General features: G+C 54.4%; 1 protein-coding gene across 5 annotated transcripts in view; it reads right to left on the reverse strand.

Annotated features, from left to right (window-relative positions):
• Window positions 1-1,183: 1,183 nt before the first annotated feature.
• Window positions 1,184-22,538, reverse strand: part of NCOA2 (nuclear receptor coactivator 2) — a 207,794-nt gene continuing 186,439 nt past the window's right edge. For all 5 annotated transcript variants that reach the window (XM_038766425.1, XM_038766427.1, XM_038766426.1 and 2 more), the window contains 8 exons: window positions 21,924-22,089; window positions 17,068-17,349; window positions 13,917-13,994; window positions 12,701-12,962; window positions 9,637-9,814; window positions 6,308-6,503; window positions 4,256-4,345; window positions 1,184-2,416 (listed from right to left, as the gene is read on the reverse strand). In XM_038766425.1, coding sequence (XP_038622353.1) covers window positions 2,405-2,416; window positions 4,256-4,345; window positions 6,308-6,503; window positions 9,637-9,814; window positions 12,701-12,962; window positions 13,917-13,994; window positions 17,068-17,349; window positions 21,924-22,089 — 1,264 coding nt within the window. In that variant the 3' untranslated portion in view covers window positions 1,184-2,404. The remainder of the gene's footprint in view (window positions 2,417-4,255; window positions 4,346-6,307; window positions 6,504-9,636; window positions 9,815-12,700; window positions 12,963-13,916; window positions 13,995-17,067; window positions 17,350-21,923; window positions 22,090-22,538) is intronic.

Genomic DNA, 22,538 nt, shown 5'->3' on the forward strand with positions numbered 1-22,538 from the left:
TTGCCAAGAGGGTCTCTGCGCCCCTCCCACCCCCCCCACCCCACCTCGTGTGTTTAAGCCCATTGGAACTCCATTTTTTTTTTTCAACAGGTTAAAAATCGCGTTATACAAACTGCAAAAACATCGCTTCCGACTAATACAGGGCCGAGACAGCTCTCTGTGGAGGTTGGGGCCGGGGTGGGGGACGGATCGGGACGGGGATGGTGGTAGAGAGGGTGGCAGGAATTGGGGGGGGCGGTGGTTGATAGGTTAAACTTTGAATACAAACAGATTCATTGTAGTCAAACAGCTCACTTCACTTTGTAACCTTACCACATTACATGAACACGTATATGGGTTATACAGCCAGGTTTTTATGTATGTATAGTTTTCACATTATGTGCCTTCTTCACATTAAGGAATATAAGGAGAACGCTGATCCTCTGCTCCATGAAACGAAAACCGGGTGTGGGGGTCCGCGGGCGGAGGGCGGGGGAGGGCCCGGCTGGGTTTTGAGGTCCGTTTCTCGGTGGGGGAAGGGGTGGGGATGGGGGGCTGGCGGGGGGACGACAACCCCCTCGCTCCCGAGCGGCCCGGCTGCCGAGGCCGAAGCGGGGGGAGTCCGTTAGCGAGCTTTGGGATGGGGAAAACTAAATCCGTCTCCTCCCCGTTTCCCTTTTGTGCTGTGTGAAGTTCAGAGTCCTCTGACTTGGGGTCGTTTGGGTGGAAATAAATTCTCAACCGGGGGTGAGGAACTGGCCCCCAGCGAGGTCCGGTCCCGGAGAGAGAGAAGCCGGGCTGCCCCCGTCCCCGCCCCGGGTCGAACCCATCTCCCTCTTTGGGGCCCCGGCGGATGGAAAGGCAGACCCTCGGCAGCCCGGACGATTTCTTCAGCGCGAAATGGGATGTCCTACTACACCCCTGGAGCCCGCTTCCGACCTCCGCCTGAGAGTCAGGGGGCGAGGGGGTCCCACCGGGGAGGGCACGGGCCGGGGACTCGCTGGGGGTCAAGGCCCGGCCGGACGGGAGCCGCTCCTCCAGCCGCGGAGAGCGGGTGTGGGAGAGGCCTTCCCGGGAGTCACCCGTGACGGAGGAAAACCAACGTGGGAAACTTGAGAAGTGGGATCGTACGGGGGCCGCCTGGCGCACCGTGAGGGGAAAGGCCTCTTCAGCCGGGCCCGAGGCCGAGGAAACAAAGACGAAAGCCTAAGGATTCGGTCTAGTCGAGGCTGGGGGACGGGGGCGATCTTTAACAGAAACGCTTCTGGGATGACCCGCTGCCGGGGGTGGGGAGGGGAATGTGTGCGTGTGCCTAACTGAACCCAGAAGTAGCCCGTTTGGACTCCACCCGGCTACAGGGAGCCCTCGCCAACACGCCACGGCTGCAACGTTTCCGTCCTCGACTGACAATTATTGCTCGTTCGGCCTAAAAACGGGAGGGCGCGTACCTTACACAACTTGGGCTCGGTCGGCATGGTTAGGAAACCGAAGCGTGAGGGAGCCCGCGGAGAGGGCGTGACACGGAGGTACAGGGGAAGGCGGCGAGGACGGCGACGCGGATGAAGGTGGCGGAGGTGGCAGAGGAGGTCGGCGACGACGGCATCGGGCGGTCCCGTCCCCGGAGGGGGCTGCGGGGCCCGGTCTGCCTCATCCTCACTTCCTCCCCCGGCCGGCCGTGAAGTTGGGGGAGCCGACGGCGGCGGGGTGGGCGACTCTTCTCACCGAACCTCTCTCCCCGTCTCCGCCGAGACAGGGTGAGGGGACGCGGAGGCGGGCGGCGGGCCTGCTTCTCTGTCCAACAGAAGCGGGCTGGGGGTTTTGGGGTGGGCGGAGGGCAGAGCCCGCCGCGGATCGGGGGACCCAAAGTCAAGCCGGCCTCCGGGCTGTCTGAAAGAGAACGAAAAAAGAGAAACCTCCCCATCGCGTGATCTGCTCTTGAACGCCGGGGCGCCGGGCTCGCTCCGAAGCCATCCGAGGGCATCCCCTTCCCGGGGCGTGCCGTCTTCCGGGGCGAGGGGATGTCCGGGCGGCCCGGTCGCGGCCTGGAGCTGGGGGGCGGGAGAGGTGCGGGATGAAGGGTCCTTAAATACAGACACTGAAATACATTCAATCTGACACAGTCTCTGAAAAGTGCCAGTCAGCGTTAACTTCGCAGGAGAGATCTAAGTTGCACTAAGGTGAATGCTGTGGGCAGACCGCCCGTCCTCCCGTCACCCTGTCCGTCCGTCCCTTTGGACGCGAGCTCCGGCCCGTCCGGCGGCGACGGGAGGGGACGGCACATGGAGACGCCGCCCCGGGAGCAATTGTCGAGGCGTCTGGCCGGGGGGGGTCTCGCTGGCGGTCCTCGCCGGCCTGCGCGTCGGAACGGCTGGGGTCCCGGGCCCCCGGGCCCACTCGGGGACAGAGCGGCCGGCGGCCATCAGGGTCAGCAGTATTTCTGCAGAGAGGAGAGAGACGGGCGTGAGGCGCGGCGGCCGCGGGACGTCCGGCAAGAAACGGAAATCGGAATGGCATCGACGGGATTTAATAATAATAATAATAATGGCATTTATTAAGCACTTACTATGTGCAAAGCACTGGCCTAAGCACTGGAGAGGTTACAAGGTGATCAGATTGTCCCCCCCGGGGGCTCACAGTCTTAATCCCCATCTTACAGATGAGGTAACTGAGGCACAGAGCAGTTAAGTGAGTCGCCCAAAGTCACACAGCTGACAATTGGCTGAGCTGGGATTTGAACCCCTGACCTCTGACTCCAGAGCCCGGGCCCTTTCCGCTGAGCCACGCTGCTTCCCCATAAGATTTATCGAGTGCTTACTTCGTACACAGCACTGTACTAAGCGCCTGGGAAGCAGCGTGGCTTAGTGGAAAGAGCCCGGGCCCGGGAGTCGGAAGGATCTGGGTTCTAATCCCGGCCGCGCCATGTGTCTGTTGTGTCATCTCCGGCAAGTCATGATTAAATAATTGATTTATTGGTATTGATGTCTGTCTCTCCCGCTCTAGACTGTAAGCTCGTTGTGGGCAGGGACTGTGTCTGTTTATTTTGGTACTGTAATAATAATAATTATAATAATAATAATGATGGCATTTATTAAGCTCTTACTATGTGCAAAGCACTGTTCTATGTGCTGGGGAGGTTACAAAGTGATCAGGTTGTCTCACGGGGGGCTCACCGTCTTAATCCCCATTTTACAGACGAGGTAACTGAGGCCCAGAGAAGTTAAGTGACTTGTCCAAAGTCACGCAGCTGACAATTGGCGGAGCGGCATTTGAACCCATGACCTGTGACTCCAAAGCCCGTGCTCTTTCCACTGAGCCACGCTGCTTCTCGCTGTAATCTCCCAAGCGCTTAGTACAGCGCTCTGCACCCAGTAAGCACTCAATAAATACGACTGAACGAACGGATGAAAGTCACTTGACTTCTCTGGGCCTCAATTCCCTCATCTGCAAAACGGGAATTAGGTCCGTGAGCCCTGTATGGGACAGGGACTGTGTCCAACCTGATTAAATCGTAGTTACCCCAGTGTGTAGAAGAGCGCTTGGCACACAGTGAGCGCTTACCAAGTGCCATAATTATAATTAGGAGAGGCGAATACAGCATGCCCTGCCCCCGGTGAGCGTCCACCCCCATTTTATTTGCTCATTCCCTAAAAGTGTGGCAGCTGAAAAGCTCCCTTTGTTCTGAGAAGCAGCGTGGCTCAGTGGAAAGAGCCTGGGCTTGGGGGTCAGAGGTCCTGGGTTCAAATCCGGACTCCGCCACTTGTCAGCTGTGTGACCTTGGCCAAGTCACTTCACTTCTCTGGGCCTCAGTTCCCTCACCTGTAAAGTGGGGATTAAGACTGTGAGCCCCCCGTGGGACAACCTGATCGCCTTGTAACCTCCCCAGCGCTTAGAACAGTGCTTCGCATATAGTCAGCGCTTAACAAATACCATCATTATTATTATTCTGGTCGCCCTCGGGAGTACAGAGGAGTACAGTATATGTTGCCAATTTGTACTTCCCAAGCGCTTAGTACAGTGCTCTGCACATAGTAAGCGCTCAATAAATACGATTGATTGATTACAGAGAAGCCACACGGAGGGGTGTCTCCCCCTTTCAGACTGTGAGCCCACTGTTGGGTAGGGACCGTCTCTATGTGTTGCCAATTTGTACTTCCCAAGCACTTAGTCCAGTGCTCTGCACATAGTAAGCGCTCAATAAATACGATTGATGATGATGATGTCCCTCCGCTGGCCCGCGACCCTTCCCGCCCCGTCCTCGTTTCTCTGCCTCTCTCACCCTGGATGCGTCTCCCTCCTGCTTGACCACGTCCATCCCAGGCAGCTGGCTGGGAAACAGGTTGCCTCCTCTCATCGCAGGATCGTTCACCTGGCCGGGAAAAGGCGGGCGGAGTTAGACCACTGAGTCAGAGAACTTCATCATCATCATCATCGATCGTATTTATTGAGCGCTTACTGTGTGCAGAGCACTGTACTAAGCGCTTGGGAAGTCCAAGTTGGCAACATACAGAGACGGTCCCTACCCAACAGTGGGCTCCCAGTCTAAAAGGGGAACTTCAGAATTCAGAATTCCTTGGGGGAAGGGTCCCACGTCTCACCCAGAAAAGCAGCGTGGCTCAGTGGAAAGAGCCCGGGCTTGGGAGTCAGAGGACGCGGGTTCTAATCCCGGCCCCGCCTCGTCTCTGCTTTGCGACCTCGGGCAAGTCGCTTAATTCAATCGTATTTGTTGAGCGCTCACTGCACTGTACTAAGCGCTTGGGAAGTACAAGTCGGCGACGTATAGAGACGGTCCCTACCCAGCAACGGGCTCACAGTCTAACTTCTCTGTGCCTCAGTTCCCTCATCTGTAAAATGGGGATTAAAAGTGTGAGCCCCACGTGGGACAACCTGATTATTACCAGCACTTTGAACAGTGCTTGGCACATAGTAAGCACTTAACAAATACCACAATTATTATTATTATTATTATTATCTCCCCTCCAGAAGGGGGTGGGTTCTGGTTCCCTGAGGACTCGCCCTCAATAATACTATTTTTCCCCCCTTTTGTCCCCCTTTTTCCTCTCCTCCTCCCCATCTCCCCCACCCCACCTCCTTCCCCACAGCACTTGTATATTTTTGTACAGATTTATTACTCTATTCATTTTATTTGTACATATATATTTATTTTACTTGTACATATCTATTCTATTTATTTTATTTTGTTAGTATGTCTGGTTTTGTTCTCTGTCTCCCCCTTTTAGACTGTGAGCCCACTGTTGGGTAGGGACTGTCTCTATATGTTGCTAATTTGTACTTCCCAAGCACTTAGTACAGTGCTCTGCACATAGTAAGCGCTCAATAAATACGATTGATGATGATAATGATGATATATACTACTCTATTTATTTTGTTAATGATGTGCATATAGCTGTAATTCTATTTATTCTGACAGTTTTGACACCTGTCTACATGCTCTGTCTTGTTGTCTGTCTCCCCTTTCTAGACTGCGAGCCCATTGTTGGGTAGGGACCGTCTCTATATGTTGCCGACTTGTGCTTCTCAAGTGCTTAGTCCAGTGCTCTGCACACAGTAAGCGCTCAATTAATTAATTAATTCATTCAATCGTATTTATTGAGTGCTTACTGTGTGCAGAGCACTGGACTAAGAGCTTGGGAAGGACAAGTCGGCAACACAGAGAGACGGTCCCTACCCAACAACGGGCTCACAGTCTAGAGGGGGGAGACAGGTAATGAAACAAAACACGTAGCCAGGTGTCAAAATCGTCGGAACAAATAGAATTTTAATTCTAGATGCACATGCTAGATGCACATCACTAACAAAATAAATGGTAAATACGTACAAGTAAAATAGAGTAATAAATCTGTACAAATATACACAGGTGCCGTGGGGAGGGGAAGGAGGGAGGGCGGGAGGGATGGGGAAGAGGAATACGATTGAATGAATGACTGAATAATAATAAGAATAATAATAGATGTACTGACCCCAGGGCAGAGACACTTCCCATGTGGTGAAAACCGCGGCCCCCGGGCTCATCCTCCCGCAGTGAACCCCACGACTCCCGTCCCCCGCCCCCACGCACGTGTGTGCGTAGGGAGAGTAATTATATGTTATATGTTATTATGTTGTTATGTTGCCAATAAATACGATTGATTGATTGAAGAGGAGGAGCTCTTTAGACTGTGAGCCCCCTTTTAGACTGTGAGCCCACTGTTGGGTAGGGACTGTCTCTATATGTTGCCAATTTGTACTTCCCAAGCTCTTCGTACAGTGCTCTGCACACAGTAAGTGCTCAATAAATACGATTGATTGATGATTGATTGAGGCAGCTCACCTGCTCGGGACCCATGGAGGACAATCCCGTGGGAGGCACGGAGGTCACTGAGTTCATGCCGATCTGGCCCGTCAGCTGGCTCATGCTGTTGATGCCGCCGGAGTTGGTCGCCATGGAGACGCTGATGTTCACGCTGTTGTACATGCTGGCCCCGGCCTGCTGCCCGAAGTGCGGCGGGGACTGTTGCGGAAACATGCTGCGTGGCACAGGGTGGGAACGGGAGCGGTTAGCGGGCGGCCCCGGGGCCCGCCGGCCGCCTTTCTCTCGCCCCCGCCGCTGCCCCGTCTCAGCGTGCCCCTTCTAGACCGCGAGCCCCTTGATGGGCAGGGATTCATCATCAATCGTATTTACTGAGCGCTTACTGTGTGCAGAGCACTGTACTAAGCGCTTGGGAAGTACAAGTTGGCAACATATAGAGACAGTCCCTACCCAACGGTGGGCTCACAGTCTAAAAGAGTGGGCTCACAGTCTAAAAGGGATTGTCTCTATTTGCTGCCAAATTGTACTTCCCAAGCTCTTAGTCCAGTGCTCGGCCCACAGTCAGCGCTCAATAAATACAACTGAATGAATGAGCCTGAATGAACGTCCCCCTTCTAGACTGGGAGCCCGTTGTTGGGTAGGGACCGTCTCTATATGTCGCCGACTTGTACTTCCCAAGCGCTTAGTCCAGTGCCCTGCCCACAGTAAGCGCTCAATAAATACGACTGAATGAATGAGCCTGAATGAATGTTGTCTGTCTCCCCCTTCTAGACTGGGAGCCCGTTGTTGGGTAGGGACCGTCTCTAGATGTTGCCCACTTGGCTCTCCCAAGCGCTTAGTCCAGTGCTCTGCCCACAGTAAGCGCTCAATAAATACGACTGAATGAACGAATCAGCGTGGCTCAGTGGAAAGAGCCCGGGCTTTGGAGTCAGACGTCACGGGTTCAAATCCCAGCTCTACCCATTGTCAGCTGTGTGACTTTGGGCAAGTCACTTAACTTTTCTGGGCCTCAGTTCCCTCATCTGTAAAATGGGGATTAAGACTGTGAGCCCCACGTGGGACAACCTGATCACCTTGTATCCCCTCAGGGCTCAGAAAAGTGCTTTGCACATAGTAAGCACTTAACAAATACCATCATTATTATTATTATTATGATGACTGAATGAGCCTGTGGGCAAGACACCTCCTCCGGGGGGCTTTCCAGGGCTGCCCCTTCCCTTTCTCTCCGCAGCATTCCTGTTTAAAAACCGCTCTCTCTCGGGTTCACCTCTCCTTCCTGCCATGGCCCGCCTCCTCCCCTCGTCACTCTTACACCACGAGCCCCTTGGGGGTCAGGGACCCTGTCGATGTCCCGGCGGTGAAGATTTTCCCAGCGCTCAGTACAGTGTTCTGCACGGAGCAGCTGCCTTAAACACACTTATTACCACTACCGTTCTCTTACGTCTAGTCTTTACAATCTCTCTGCACTCTTCACTATTATAAGGATGGTAAAATAAGCCTAGGTGCCAATTTATGGTTACTGAGTCGGGGATCCCGTCTACCGACTGTACTGTGTCTTCACCAAACACTCAGTACAGTGCTCTGCACAAAGTAGGCGCCCAGTACAGTATTCCGCATGCCGTCGGTGATCAGCACAGTGCTCTGCACGCAGTAGGTGCCCAGTCGTGGCTCAGTGGAAAGAGCCAGGGCTTGGGAGTCAGGGATCATGGTTCTAATTCCGGCTCCACCACTTAGCTGTGTGACTGTGGGCAAGTCATTTAACTTCTCTGTGCCTCAGTTCCCTCATCTGTAAAATGGGGATTAAGACTGCGAGCCCCACGTGGGACAACCCGATTACCTTGTATCCCCCCGGAGCTTAGAACAGTGCTTGGCACATAATAAGCACTTAACAAATGCCATCAATATTATTATTATTATTATAATGCTCTGCACACAGTAGGCACCCAGTACAGTGTTCCGCACGCTGTCGGTGATCAGTACAGTGCTCTGCACACAGTAGGTGCCCAGTCGTGGCTCAGTGGAAAGAGCCAGGGCTTGGGAGTCAGGGACCATGGGTTCTAATCCCGGCTCTGCCACTTGTCAGCTGTGTGACTGTGGGCAAGTCACTTAACTTCTCTGTGCCTCAGTTACTTCATCTGTAAAATGGGGATTAAGACTGTGAGCCCCACGTGGGACAACTCGATTACCTTGTATCCCCCCGGAGCTTAGAACAGTGCTTGGCACATAATAAGTGCTTAACAAATGCCATCAATATTATTATTATTATTATTATAAGGCTCTGCACACAGTAGGCACCCAGTACAGTGTTCCGCACGCCGTCGGTGATCAGTACAGTGCTCTGCACACAGTAGGTGCCCAGTCGTAACTCAGTGGAAAGAGCCAGGGCTTGGGAGTCAGGGGTCATGGGTTCTAATCCCGGCTCCGCCACTTGTCAGCTGTGTGACTGTGGGCAAGTCACTTCACTTCTCTGTGCCTCAGTTACCTCATCTGTAAAATGGGGATTAGGACTGTGAGCCCCACGTGGGACAACCCGATTACCTTGTATCCCCCCAGTGCTTAGAACAGTGCTTGGCACATAATAAGCGCTTAACAAATGCCATCAATATTATTATTATTATTATGATTATAAGGCTCTGCACACAGTAGGCACCCAGTACAGTGTTCCGCACGCCGTCGGTGATCAGTACAGTGCTCTACACACAGTAGGTGCCAGATGTAGCTCAGTGGAAAGATCCAGGGCTTGGGAGTCAGGGGTCATGGGTTCTAATCCCGGCTCCTCCACTTGTCAGCTGTGTGACTGTGGGCAAGTCACTTAACTTCTCTGTTCCTCAGTTCCCTCATCTGTAAAATGGGGATTAAGACTGTGAACCCCACGTGGGACAACCCGATTACCTTGTATCCCCCCGGAGCTTAGAACAGTGCTTGGCACATAATAAGCGCTTAACAAATGCCATCAATATTAGTATTATTATTATTATTATTATAACGCTCTGCACACAGCAGATGCCCAATACAGACTGTTGTTGGGTAGGGACCGTCTCTATATGTTGCCAACTTGTGCTTCCCAAGCGCTTAGTACAGTGTTCTGCACACAGTAAGAGCTCAATAAATATGACTGAATGAATGAATACAGCGCTCTGCACGCAGAAAATCTCCAGTCCAGACACCCTGCGTGCAAATAGGTGCCCGGTACCGAGAAGGCGCCGAGCGTGGCCGTTGGCATTTAGCAGGGCTCAGGCGTTCCCAGACCACTGACCCGCCGGGAGGGTCACCGACCGGAAAACGGCTAGAAGGCGGACAATGCCGGCGGTTACGACGGCCCAACCGAAGCCCCCGGGGCTCTTTCTTACCTGTTTCCACCCATGTTCCCCTGGGCCCACCCGTTCATCTCGGAAGAGGACTGGTAGGTCGGATTCGCCTGAGACTGTTGCATCAAGGGACTCTGGGTGTGCGCCATTCTGGGGGACATCAGGGGGCTCTGGGGCGCCGTCACCCCCGTGAAGCTGGGGTCAGGTTGCTGACTCAACCCTAGAGAAGAGAGACCGGCCGGGGAGTTGTTCTCGGGCGGGCCCGAAGCGACACCGTCTTCGCTTCCCGCTCACGGTTCCCGCTCGGCCGGGGTGGGGGAATCGATTCCGCGCTCAGCGCCGGGCGAGATACAAGATCGTCACTTCGGACACGGCGCTACCGATCCAAGCGTTCCGGAGAGCGGGGAAAGGATCCCCGCTCCGCCGAGGAGGAAACTGAGGCCCGGAGAGGTGGAAGGGATCGACCAAGGTCACCTGGCAGGCCAGCGGCAGTGGGGGGGGATCTCCGGACGCCCAGCCCCGTGCTCTTTCACTAGGCCATGTGGTGACCCCAGAAGACGCCAACCCGTCCAAACCCGAGACCCTCGGTCTGAGACACCATGTCTCGGCCCGTCGTTTGCAGTAAAATCCCGACAGAAGGAGGGTTTAATCCGTGCCGGGGCCTGCCGGGTTCAGTCCAGGCCTCTCTGGCCCTGCCCAGTCCGGCTCCCCCATCTTCAAATCACACCTCCTCCAGGAAGCCTCCTCGGTCTGCCCTCCTTTCTCCCCTCTCCATATCCCCCTCTAGACTGTAATCTCGTTACTGGCAGGGAATGTGTCTGCTAATTCCATCGTACTTTTCTCTCCCAAGTGCTTAGTACAGTGCTCTGCCCATAGTAAGTGCTCAATAACTACCATCGACCGATCGATTGACTTTAGGGTCCAACTGTTCCCCCGGCAGGAGACGGATAAAGTACGGACGCAGGGCGACGGAGCCTCGGACGGAGGATGGACGCGCCCGGCAGCTCGTGGGAAACCAAAGACCGGGAAGGGAGAGAAACAAAATGTTCAGAGACGGAGACTCGGCCTGCCCTGGCCAACGGGAATGCTGTTCCTACTCCGTGAACCTTTCCGGGGAGGACCAGGGATGGTCTCTTTCAGGCTCTGGACTCTCGTCCTTGCAGCCGCAAACAGCACGGCGTAAAGGACGGAGCCCCCGCCAGGGAGTCGGAAGGCCATGGGTTCTAATCCCGCCTCCACCACTTGTCTGCTGGGTGACCTCGGGCAAGTCGCTTCACTTCTCTGGGCCTCAGTTCCCTCATCTGGAAAATGGGGATTGAGACAGTGAGTCCCACATGGGACAAGGACCGTGTCCATCCCGATTTGCTTGTATCCACCCCAGCACTTAGTACAGTGCCTGGCACACAGTAAGAGCTTAACAAATACTACAATTATTATTAGTGGTGGCGGAGGGGGTGGTGGCAGAGAAAACACTCTGTATCCTCAGATTGTATCAGCCCGTAAAGCAGTGTGGCCTAGTGGAAATTGCCCGGTCCTGGGAGTCAAGAAACTAGGGTTCGAATCCTGACTCCGTTACTTGCCTGCTGGGTGACCTTAGGCAAGGAACATCTCCTGGCCTCAGCTGCCTCATCTCTAAAATGGGGATGAAACAGCTGTTCTCCCTTCCCTTTTATGTAATGAATCTCCCGAGGGACAGGGACTGTGTACAACCTGATTACATAATCTCATATCCACCCTGGTGTTTGGTACAACATTTGGGACATATTAAGTGCTTAGAAAATACCAGAACTACTCTTATTAACCCCTTATCAACCCGATACCTTGATAAGTCAGAAGGACCCGAGTTCTATTCCTGGTTATGTCACTTGTCTGCTGTGGGACTCTAAGTCATTTAACTTCTCTGTGACTCAATTCCCTCATCTGTAAAATGGGGATTAAGACCGTGAGCCCCATGTGGGACAAGGACTGTGTGTAACCTAATTACCTTGTATCTACCCCAGCACTTAGTACAGTGCCTGGAACATAGTATGCACTTAACAGACACCAAAAAAACCCACCCCACCTTGTATGTCTGCATTCGATTATTTATGCCGGAAAGGCCCAGGTTTGGGAGTCAAAAGATCTGGGCTCTCGTCGTTGTGGCCAGAGGTTGTGTCCACCGACTCTGTTGTAGTGTACTCTCCTGAACACTTAGTACCTGTCCACATGTTTTGTTTTGTTGTCTGTCTCCCCCTTCTAGACTGTGAGCCCGTTGTTGGGTAGGGACTATCTCTATATGTTGCCAACTTGTACTTCCCAAGCACTTAGTACAGTGCTCTGCACACAATAAGTGCTCATTAAATACGACTGAATGAATGAATGGCTGCACACTGTAAGTGCTCAATAAATACAGTTGATCGACTGCCTGATTAGTCCCAGCCCGTTGGGCAACTGTAAGTAAGTCTCTTAATTTCTCTGGGTCTGTTTCTTTATCTGTAGAGGGGGGATTAATATGTGCCTCTCTCTCTCTCCCTCCCTCGCCAGAATGGAGGACAAAACGAGGTCCTGTAAACGCGCTTTGGGAAATAAAAGCGCCGGAAGCATTCGAGGTGTCATTACGACTCTGGGTTTGCATAGCAACGAAGGATAACGGGCCACGCTAGTCATCTGGAGTTCAGGGAAGAGCCACCTGTAGAACATTTTGTCTCTTTTGTGGCTCTGTATTTTGTCTTTTGAGTCAAATGAACTCTTGTGACCGGGGTCTCGAGATACCTACACTCCCCCGAATGTGCAACCACCTGGAACGCGCGCTCCCGCCATCCGTACTTCAAGGCTGACGGCTCCGCGGGGGAAGCACAGCGGACACAGTCCGGGATCAGGAGTCAGGAGACCGGGCCTCTAATCCCAGATCTGCCACTTGCCCGCCGTGGGACTTTTCTGGGCCTCCATTTCCACCCCCTCACTCTCCCTCCTGCTCAGGATGAAGACCCGACCCTACTGCACGCATCCAGGTGTGGACGAGGCGCCCAACAAAATCTCCCTGCCCACTCTGAGCATCACTAGGATGCCCTGGCGACCCTCGGCGCTGTTCCCGCCGCTTCCCGGGATCACCCGGGGCGTCCGGTACCGTAATTGGGCGGAAACGGGAACTGCTGGGCGCTGGATTGGGGGATCCTGGGGCTGCTCATCGTGGCGGTGATGCCCCCGGAAGCCACCATACTGGGCGTCAGGCTCAGCCCCTGGCCGCGCATCATCAGTGTGCGCTGCTGCTGCTGCTGCTGCTGCTGCTGTTGTTGTTGTTGTTGTTGTTGTTGCAACTGCCTCTGCCGCAGGTGCTGGTTGAGGATCTCCCTCTGCCTCTGGGCCAGCATCTGGGCGTTGATCGGGCCCTGGGGGGAGGCGGAGGAGGGGAGGCGAAGGTCGTCGCCCACTCCCCCGGGACCCACGGGCGGGCATCGGGCCCTCGCTTGGGCGAGACGTCCTGCTGGCACCGGGCCTGCCCCTGCCGTGTCCTCGGGGAGGCTCCTTGGGACGCCAAACAAAAATGGGGCTCCCCCCACGGTGAACCCGTGAGCCCGCTGCTGGGTAGGGACTGTACTTCCCAAGCGCTTAGTACGGTGCTCTGCACACAGTAAGCGCTCAGTACGGTGCTCTGCACACAGTAAGCGCTCAATAAATACGATTGAATGAATGAATGAATGAACCCCCGGTTTCTAGGAGACCCACCGCCCCTCGGGCCGGTGTAATGCCTGCCTACTGGTCTGTGCGTACATCCCCTTTTAGACTGTGAGCCCACTGTTGGGTAGGGACTGTCTCTATATGTTGCCAACTTGTACTTCCCAAGCGCTTAGTACAGTGCTCTGCACACAGTAAGTGCTCAATAAATACGATTGATGATGATGTGAGTGTGTGCATTTTCATGTCTGCACAGGCCTGGAAGACATCCACACGGGTGAGTTTCACCCTGGCCAGCTAAGGTCCCGGGCAACCAGCCCGGAGAGTCCGAAAAGTCCCGGAGGCCCAGAGGGAGGCCGGCCAACCACCCCGACCATGAGACCCCGGGTGAGGCGGTTTTCACAGCCCGGGTCCCCGCAGGCTGGGCTGGGTGCAGGGGGGCCTGGAGAGAGATGAGTTGAGCCCCACGGACCCCCTTCTTGGACGCAGGGTGCCCTCCCGGAGGTGGGGCTGGGCTGGCCGCCGGGGTGGAGGAGGGAGGTGACTGCGACGAAGGGGTAGAAGGGGTTTATAGGGACCACCACCGCGGTGAGGGCAGAGGAGGCGGGCGGAGACTGGAAATGAGCCCCGATGGGGCGGTGAGAGGTGGGCGGGGGGCTGCCACTCACCTGGGCGGGCAGGCCGGCCCGCAGCGGCAGGCTCATGCCGGGCACGCTGCCCATCTGGTTGAGCAGGGGCTGGCGGTTCTGAGCACGTTCCGGGCGGACAAGGGGGCGCGGGGAGAGAAAGGAGAGGGAGTGGGCGTGAGCACGGCTGGGCCTGAAGATGACGACAACAGGCCTAATTACGGTAGCGGCGGCGCTATTTGCTAAGCGCTAACAGTGGGCCCACTGTTGGGTAGGGACCGTCTCTATACGTTGCCAACTTGAACTTCCCAAGCGCTTAGTACAGTGCTCTGCACACACTAAGCGCTCAATAAATACGATTGCATGAATGAATGAATGAAACACTGCACTACGCCCTGCTGGGCCACCGCTGGCTGCTCTGGGACCTTGGGCAAGTCACTTTGCTTTTCTGTGCCCCAGTTAACCCATCTGCAAAATGGGGATTAAATCCTATTTCTCCCACTTAGAATGGGAGCCCCTTGTGGGGCAGGGATTGTGTCCAACCTAATTCACTTGTATATACCCTAGTGCTTAAAATAGTGCTCAGTACATAGTTAGAACTTAATAAATGATAATAATGATAATAATGATCCAACCTAGGCAGACTGGACACTCCCTGTCCCACACGGGACCATGGTCTAAGTTGGGAGGACAGGAATTGAAACCCCTTTTTACGGATGAGGGAACTGAGGCCCAGAAAAGACAAATGACGTGCCCCAAGGTCACACAGCAGGCAAGTGCGGAGCCGGGATTGGAACCCAGGTCCTTTGACTCTCAGGCCCGGGCCCTATCAGAGAAGCAGCATGGCTCAGTGAAAAGAGCTCGGGCCCTATCAGAGAAGCAGCATGGCTCAGTGGAAAGAGCCCGGGCTTTGGAGTCAGAGGTCATGGGTTCAAATCCCGGCTCCGCCACTTGTCAGCTGCGGGACTTTGGGTGAGTCACTTCACTTCTCTGGGCCTCAGTTCCCTCATCTGTAAAAATGGGGATGAAGACTGTGAGCCCCCCGTGGGGCAACCTGATCACCGTGTAACCTCTCCAGCACTTAGAACAGTGCTTTGCACACAGTAAGCGCTTAATAAATGCCATTATTATTATTATTATCCACTAGTCCAGGCTGCCTCCCCTCTCAAGTCCCTCCAGGGGCAGCTTCCTGGTGAGCTGCCGGACTGCCCCCGCCAATGGCAGAATGGACTTTTGGTAATCATCGCTCCCGCTGGGAAGGAAAACTAGCTGATGGAGGGTGGGGATGGGACCGGGGCCGGGATGGGGAGAGGGACAGCCAGAGATCGGCTCCCTCATCCAGCTTTCTGTTCTCTTCTCCTGACCGCTCACCTCACACCTCTCTTTTTCCTCTCGCTCGCCTGTCACGATTTTGCGCCGGCCTGTCTCTCCAGCCGAACGGTGAGCGCCTGGAGGGCAGGGGCCATGTCTGCCTCAGTGGCACCTTCCTTCCAAGCTCTCGGCCCATAGTGGGTGTCGGGTGAAATGCCCCCCAAGGAGGATTCTCCAGAGAGAGGACGATAAAACCCCCAGATAGTCCGAACCACCAGGCATCCACCTCTCCCGACAAGAGCCGAGGGCTGGGACCTTGTCTGATTCCCAGCCACGTATTCTTTCCTGGTGCCTAGTATACCGTTCTGCCCACAGGGAATGCTGAATAAATATAATTGCTACTGAGCGCTCGGTACGGTGCTACTTCTCTCAGCCACGTATTTTTTTCTTGGTGCTTAAGAGAGTGCTTTGCCCACAGGGTGCACTAAAAAAGCAGCGTGGCTTAGTTAGAAGCAGCCTGGCTCAGTGGAAAGAGCCCGGGCTTGAGAGTCCCCAGAGGTCGTGGGTTCTAATCCTGACTCCGCCCCTTATCAGCTGTGTGACCTTGGGCAAGTCACTTCACCTCTTGTGACACTGGGCAAGTCACTTCACCTCTCTGGGCCTCAGTTCCCTCATCTGTAAAACGGGGATGAGGACTGTGAGCCCCACATGGGACAACCTGATTACCTTGTATCTACCCCAGTGCTTAGGACAGTACTTGGCACATAGTAAGTGCTTAACAAATACCATTATTTTTATTATTATTAATAAATATTGCTACGAGGTGCTCAGTGCAGTGCTAATTCTTGGCCATGTATTCTTTCCCTGTGCTTAGAATACGGCTCTGACCACAGGGGAGTACTGAATAAATATTATCGCTCCCCCTCCCAAGCGCTCAGTACAGTGCCACTTCTCAGCCACGTGTTCCTTCCCAATGCTTAGCAAAGTGCTCTGCCCACTGAATAAATATTATCGCTCCCACTCGCAAGAGCTCAGTACAGTGCTACTTCTCAGCCACGTGTTCTTTCCTGATGTTTAGCCAAGTGCTCTGCCCACAGGGGAGTGCTGAATAAATATTATCACTCCCCCTCCCAAGCGCTCAGTACAGTGCTACTTCTCAGCCACATGTTCCTTCCCAATGCTTAGCAAAGTGCTGTGCCCACAGGGGAGCACTGAATAAATATTATCGCTCCCACTCGCAACAGCTCAGTATAGTGCTACTTCTCAGCCACATGTTCTTTCCCGATGCTTAGCAAAGTGCTCTGCCCACAGGGGAGCGCTGAATAAATATTATCGCTCCCACTCGCAAGAGCTCAGTATAGTGCTACTTCTCAGCCACATGTTCTTTCCTGATGCTTAGCAAAGTGCTCTGCCCACTGAATAAATATTATCGCTCCCACTCGCAAGAGCTCAGTACAGTGCTACTTCTCAGCCACATGTTCTTTCCCGATGCTTAGCAAAGTGCTCTGCCCACTGAATAAATATTATCGCTCCCACTCGCAAGAGCTCAGTACAGTGCTACTTCTCAGCCACATGTTCTTTCCCGATGCTTAGCAAAGTGCTCTGCCCATTGAATAAATATTATCGCTCCCACTCGCAAGAGCTCAGTACAGTGCTACTTCTCAGCCACATGTTCTTTCCCGATGCTTAGCAAAGTGCTCTGCCCCCAGGAAGCGCTGAATAAATAGCATCGCTCTAACCGCTATCCCAAACTCAGGAAGCGCTCTGTAAATACCCCCGAATGACTGGCTGATTGCTGAGCAAACTCCCCCGTCCCCTCGGCCCCCCAGCCCGCAACGTCGAACGCACGCAGCACCCCCTGCCCCGGTGCCCGGCGGCCTACCTGTTGGGCCTGGAGCCGATGCTGGAGCTGAAGCCGCAGTTGGTTGGGCTGGCTGGGCACGAGCCCCGCGGGCCGGAGGCCGGGCCGGGGCTGCATCCGGAGGGCGGCGTACCCGGGCCTCTGGCCGAGGGCGTGGAAGCTGGGGTCCTGCAGGGTGGCACCGTAGGCGCCCTGGGCCATCTGCGCCTGGTTGGCGTACTGCTGAGGGAACACTGGCCCCTTCTGGTCCAGGAGAAGCCCGGCCTCCTGGCCCGCGAACGACTCGGGGTCCACGGCCTGGCTCTGGGGAGACACGCACCTGCCCGCTCAAGTCCGGCCGGGACCCCCGAGCCGCTCGCCCACTCACCCCGGGCAGGGGACCAACCCCTTCCACTCTCTTCTGCATCGCCCTGACCTGCCCCTTTTATTCATCCCCTTCCCAGCCCCACAGCACTTATGTCCCTCTCTCTGTCCCCCATTTCCCCTCCTGTCCCCCATATCCCCTCTGTCCCCCATCCCCCTCTGTCCCCCATCCCCTGTTCCCCACTGTCCCCCATCCTTCTCTCCATCCCCCATATCCCCTGTCCCCCGCCCCCCCGTCCCCCATCCCCCTCTCTGTCCCCCATCCCCCGTTCCTCACTGTCCCCCATCCCTCTTTCTGTCCCTTATTTCCCCTCCTGTCCCCCATATCTCCTATTTATTACTCTATTTATTATACTCTATTTATTTATTTATTTTATTTGTACATATTTATTCTATTTATTTTGTTTTGTTAATATGTTTTGTTTTTTCTCTGTCTCCCCCTTCCCCGGGCAGGGGACCACCCCCTTCCACTCTCTTCTGCATCGCCCTGACCTGCCCCTTTTATTCATCCCCTTCCCAGCCCCACAGCACTTATGTCCCTCTCTCTGTCCCCCATTTCCCCTCCTGTCCCCCATATCCCCTCCTGTCCCCCATATCCCCTCTGTCCCCCATCCCCCTCTGTCCCCCACTGTCCCCCATCCCCTGTTCCCCACTATCCCCCATCCCTCTCTCCGTCCCCCATATCCCCTCTGTCCCCTGTCCCCCGTCCCCCTCTCTGTCCCCCATCCCCCATTCCCCACTGTCCCCCATCCCTCTCTCTGTCCCCTATTTCCCCTCCTGTCTCCCATATCCCCTATTTATTACTCTATTTATTATACTCTATTAATTTTATTTGTACATATTTATTCTATTTATTTTGTTTTGTTAATATGTTTTGTTTTGTTCTCTGTCTCCCCCTTCTAGACTGGGAGCCTGTTGTTGGGTAGGGACCGTCTCTATATGTTGCCAACTTGTACTTCCCAAGCGCTTAGTACAGTGCTCTGCACACAGTAAGTGCTCAATAAATACGATTGAATGACTGTCCATATCTCTAATTCATTTATTTCTATTCGTGTCTGTCTCCACCGCTAGACCGGAAGCTCGTTGTGAGCAGGGAACGCGTCTCTTTATTGGAGTATTGTCCTCTCCCAAGCGCTTAGTACGTTGCTCTGCGCACAATAAGCTCCCAATGAATTCATTCATTCATTCATTCATTCAATAAAATACTTTTAGACTGTGAGCCCACTGTTGGGTAGGGACTGTCTCTATGTGTTGCCAATTTGTACTTCCCAAGCGCTTAGTACAGTGCTCTGCACATAGTAAGCGCTCAATAAATACGATTGATTGATTGATAAAATAAATAGAATAAATATGTACAAGTAAAATAGAGTAATAAATATGTACAAACATATATACATATATACAGGTGTGGTGGGGAGGGGAAGGAGGTAAGGCAGGGGGGATGGGGAGGGGGGGAGAGGAAGAAGGGGGCTCAGTCTGGGATAAAGAGGTGAGAGAGAGGTGAAAGATGAGAGAGATGAGAGATAGAGAGCAGAGAGATGGAGAGAGACAAAGAGGGAAGAGAGGGATGAAACAGAAGAGAGAAGAGAGACAGAGAGAGGAAAGATGGAGGGGGAAGAGGTGAGAGAGAGGTGAAAGATGAGAGAAGAGATGAGAGATGGCAAGCAGAGAGATGAAGAGAGACAAAGGGGAGAGAGAGATGAAACAGAGAGAAGAGAGATGGAGAGAGAGAGAGAGATGAAAGATAGTGAGCAGAGAGATGGAGAGAGACAAAGGGGAGAGAGAGAGAGAGATGAAACAGAAAAGAGAGATGGAGTCACCTGCTCTACCAGACAGAGGGAATTCTTCACACATCCACAGCATTGCTTTAAACCTCTCGAAGGCGATGTTTTATGACTGCCTGACCGGCCCCCGCCCCCCAATGACAACTGCGCGTTTTCTGGTCGAAACAGGTGAGCTCTTTTCTGAACGTGTCACCGCGTTGGTTCTGGATGTTTTTTCCCCCTCCCCCAGGGGCAGGGAGAAACAGGGGGGGAATCCCGCCAACACATGGGATCTGGGGCGCCGACCGGCCTGCCCCCAGTCTGAACCAGCGGGTCCGCGAGCCCGGGTGTCCCGACAGGACGTGCCAAGGCAGCTTGCGGGATTGGGGGTGGGGGCGGCCAAGACGGCCGGGAATGACTTCCGCATCCTGACTCCCCGGGTGGCTCCGGGGGGCCCAGGTCACAGCCATCTAGGTCAGACCCCTTCCCCAGACCTGGTACCTCCTGAAGCCAGGACAGGCTCGCCTCCAGGAAGGGCCCGATTATTCGTTCAACCAATCATATCTATTGAGCGCTTGCTGTGTGCAGAGCGCTGTACTAAGCGCTTGGGAGAGTCCGATACAACAATAAACGGACACATCATCACCCACAGTGGCTTCGGAGTTTCCGCATCTGACGGATGGGCAAACCGAGGCCCAGAGAGGGCGGGGACTTGCTGGAGGACTAGGCCCCCGACTGTCCGACTCCCGGGTTAGGGTCCTTCCTGCTGGGCCACGCTAACGACCGGCCTGCCCTGAGCCACGTGGTCCGGCTGGGAGCACACGCGTGTGCTGAAACGTGACACGTGGACAGAGCTCAGTCAAGGAAGCCTTCCCTGAAGAAAGCACCGTTATCTCGACGGGCTGGGCAACCGACACACCAAGCGTGGCCGTCTGAACTAACTCCTGGGGTCTGTCGGGATCCAACCCGCTCAGAGCGGACAGTGCCGAGAGGGGGTCACCACGAGGGCTCTGATCGGCTCCTACGCCACGTGACACGGAGGCTCGGTGCTTTGCACTCAGCAAGCGCTCAATAAATATGATCGAATGAATGAACGAATGATGACCGCTGAGAAAGATTCTCCTCAACCACCGCCTCCGCCCTCCTGGGTCCGCTATCCACTTTCAGGTTCACCCCCACCTGCAGCACTTCCGTCCGTATCGACTTTTTTTTAATGCTATCTGTTAAGCGCTTACTATGTGCCAGGGCTCTGTACTGAGTGCAGGGAGGAGATGCCAGATAATCAGGTTGGACTCGGGTCTTGTTCCACTTGGGGCTCACAGTCTCAATCCCCATTTTACAGATGAGGTAACGGAGGCCCAGAGAAGAGAAGTGACCCAGCAGTCAAGTGACGGGGCCGGGATTAGAACCCAGGCCCGTGCCCGGTCTAACCATTCGGCTACGCTGCTTCTCTGCTTCCCCACTTGGCTTATTTTGGTTGCCGCTCACTCACCCATGATCATCCCAATCCCCGAGGCTCCCTCGCTAAGAACTGGCCTAGCAGATGCCGTATGTGGCTTTCTGCTGAGCTTCGAAGATTGATTCCATCGTATTTATTGAGCACTGATCGTGTGTGAAGCGCTGTACTAAGCGCCTGGGACAGCACAATAAGACAACAAACAGACACATTCCCTGCCTGGAGCGAGGCTCACAATCTAGAGAAGATGTGAGGAGCCGTTTGTTCTGTGTTTCCGCCGAGCCTCTCCTGCCACTGCCTCCCCCAGAAGAAGCTCCGGACCTGGGGGGAATTCTGCTTTTACCTCAGCCTGGCTACCAAAGCCTGGGAGTCAGAAGGACCTGGGTTCTAATCCTGGCTCTGCCACTGTCTGCTGTGGGACCTTGGGCGAGTCACTTCACCTCTCTGGGCCTCAGTTTCCTCATCTGTCAAATGGGGATGAAGACTGTGAGCTCCATGTGGGACAGGGATTGGGTCCAACCTGATTAACTTGTATCTCCTCCCACCGCCTAGAACAGTGCTTGACACACAGTAAGCACTTAACAAGCACCACAATTACTGTCGTGGCTCAGTGAAAAGAGCCCGGGCTTTGGAGTCGGAGGTCATGGGTTCAAATCCCGGCTCCGCCAACTGTCAGCTGTGTGACTTTGGGCAAGTCACTTCACTTCTCTGGGCCTCAGTTCCCTCATCTGTAAAATGGGGATTAAGACTGTGAGCCCCCCTGTGGGACAACCTGATCACCTTGTAACCTCCCCAGTGCTTAGAATAGTGCTTTGCACATAGTAAGTGCTTAATAAATGCCATCATTATTGTACTTCCCAAGCGCTTAGTACGGTGCTCTGCACATAGTAAGCGCTCAATAAATATGATTGATTAATTGATTGTTATCTAGCCCGGCGCTTAGTACAGTGCTTGGCACACAGTAAGTGCTTATTGAATACCAATAAGTATACAGTCTTTTAGACTGTGAGCCCACTGCTGGGTAGGGACTGTCTCTATATGTTGCCAATTTGTACTTCCCAAGCGCTTAGTACAGTGCTCTGCACATAGTAAGCGCTCAATAAATACGATTGATGATGATGATGACCAAAAAGTGGCTTGCTTGAGGTGAAACGTAGAAAGTTCTAGAGGTAGAGGATCGCCAGGCGAGCCGCCCCCCGGCCCCCCCAGCCTTCGGCCCCGAGAGTTGGAGAGCTCAGCCGGCCGCGCCCGACGCCCACGGGCCCCGGGGACCGGCGAGCGGCGGCCGGGCGTACCTGGCTGACCAGCTCGGGGATGCCCAGGGCCCGGTCGATCTCCTCCAGGCCGTCGAAATTCCGCAAGGCCAGATAGAGCTGGTCCAGGAGGGAGCCCTCGTCGCTCGGAGACTCGGAGGCGGGATGCGGGCACAGCAGCTCGTCAGAGGAGCTCCCGAACGGTTGCCTGCGGAGACACGGACAGAACCGGCTCAGAGAGGTGGCCGGACAGTCCCCCCCCCGCCTCTGGGCAGGCCTGCGACTACTCCGCCCAGAATGAGAAGCAGCATGGCTTAGTGGATACAGCTTTGGTCTTGGAGTCAGAAAGTCACGGGTACTGATCCCGGCTCCCCAACTTGTCTGCTGTGAGACCTTGGGTATTTCACTTCACTTCTCTTACGAAGCAGCGTGGCTCAGTGGGTAAGAGCACGGGCTTTGGAGTTAGAGGTCAGGGGTTCAAATCCCGACTCGGCCGCTTGTCAGCTGTGTGACTTCGGGCAACTCACTTAACTTCTCTGTGCCTCAGTTCCCTCATCTGTAAAATGGGGATTGAGACTGTGAGCCTCACTTGGGACAACCTAATCACCTTGTAACCTCCCCAGTGCTTAGAACAGTGCTTTGCACATAGTAAGAGCT

The sequence above is a fragment of the Tachyglossus aculeatus genome, chromosome 25 (assembly GCF_015852505.1).
Source record: "Tachyglossus aculeatus isolate mTacAcu1 chromosome 25, mTacAcu1.pri, whole genome shotgun sequence".
Lineage (NCBI taxonomy): Eukaryota > Metazoa > Chordata > Mammalia > Monotremata > Tachyglossidae > Tachyglossus > Tachyglossus aculeatus.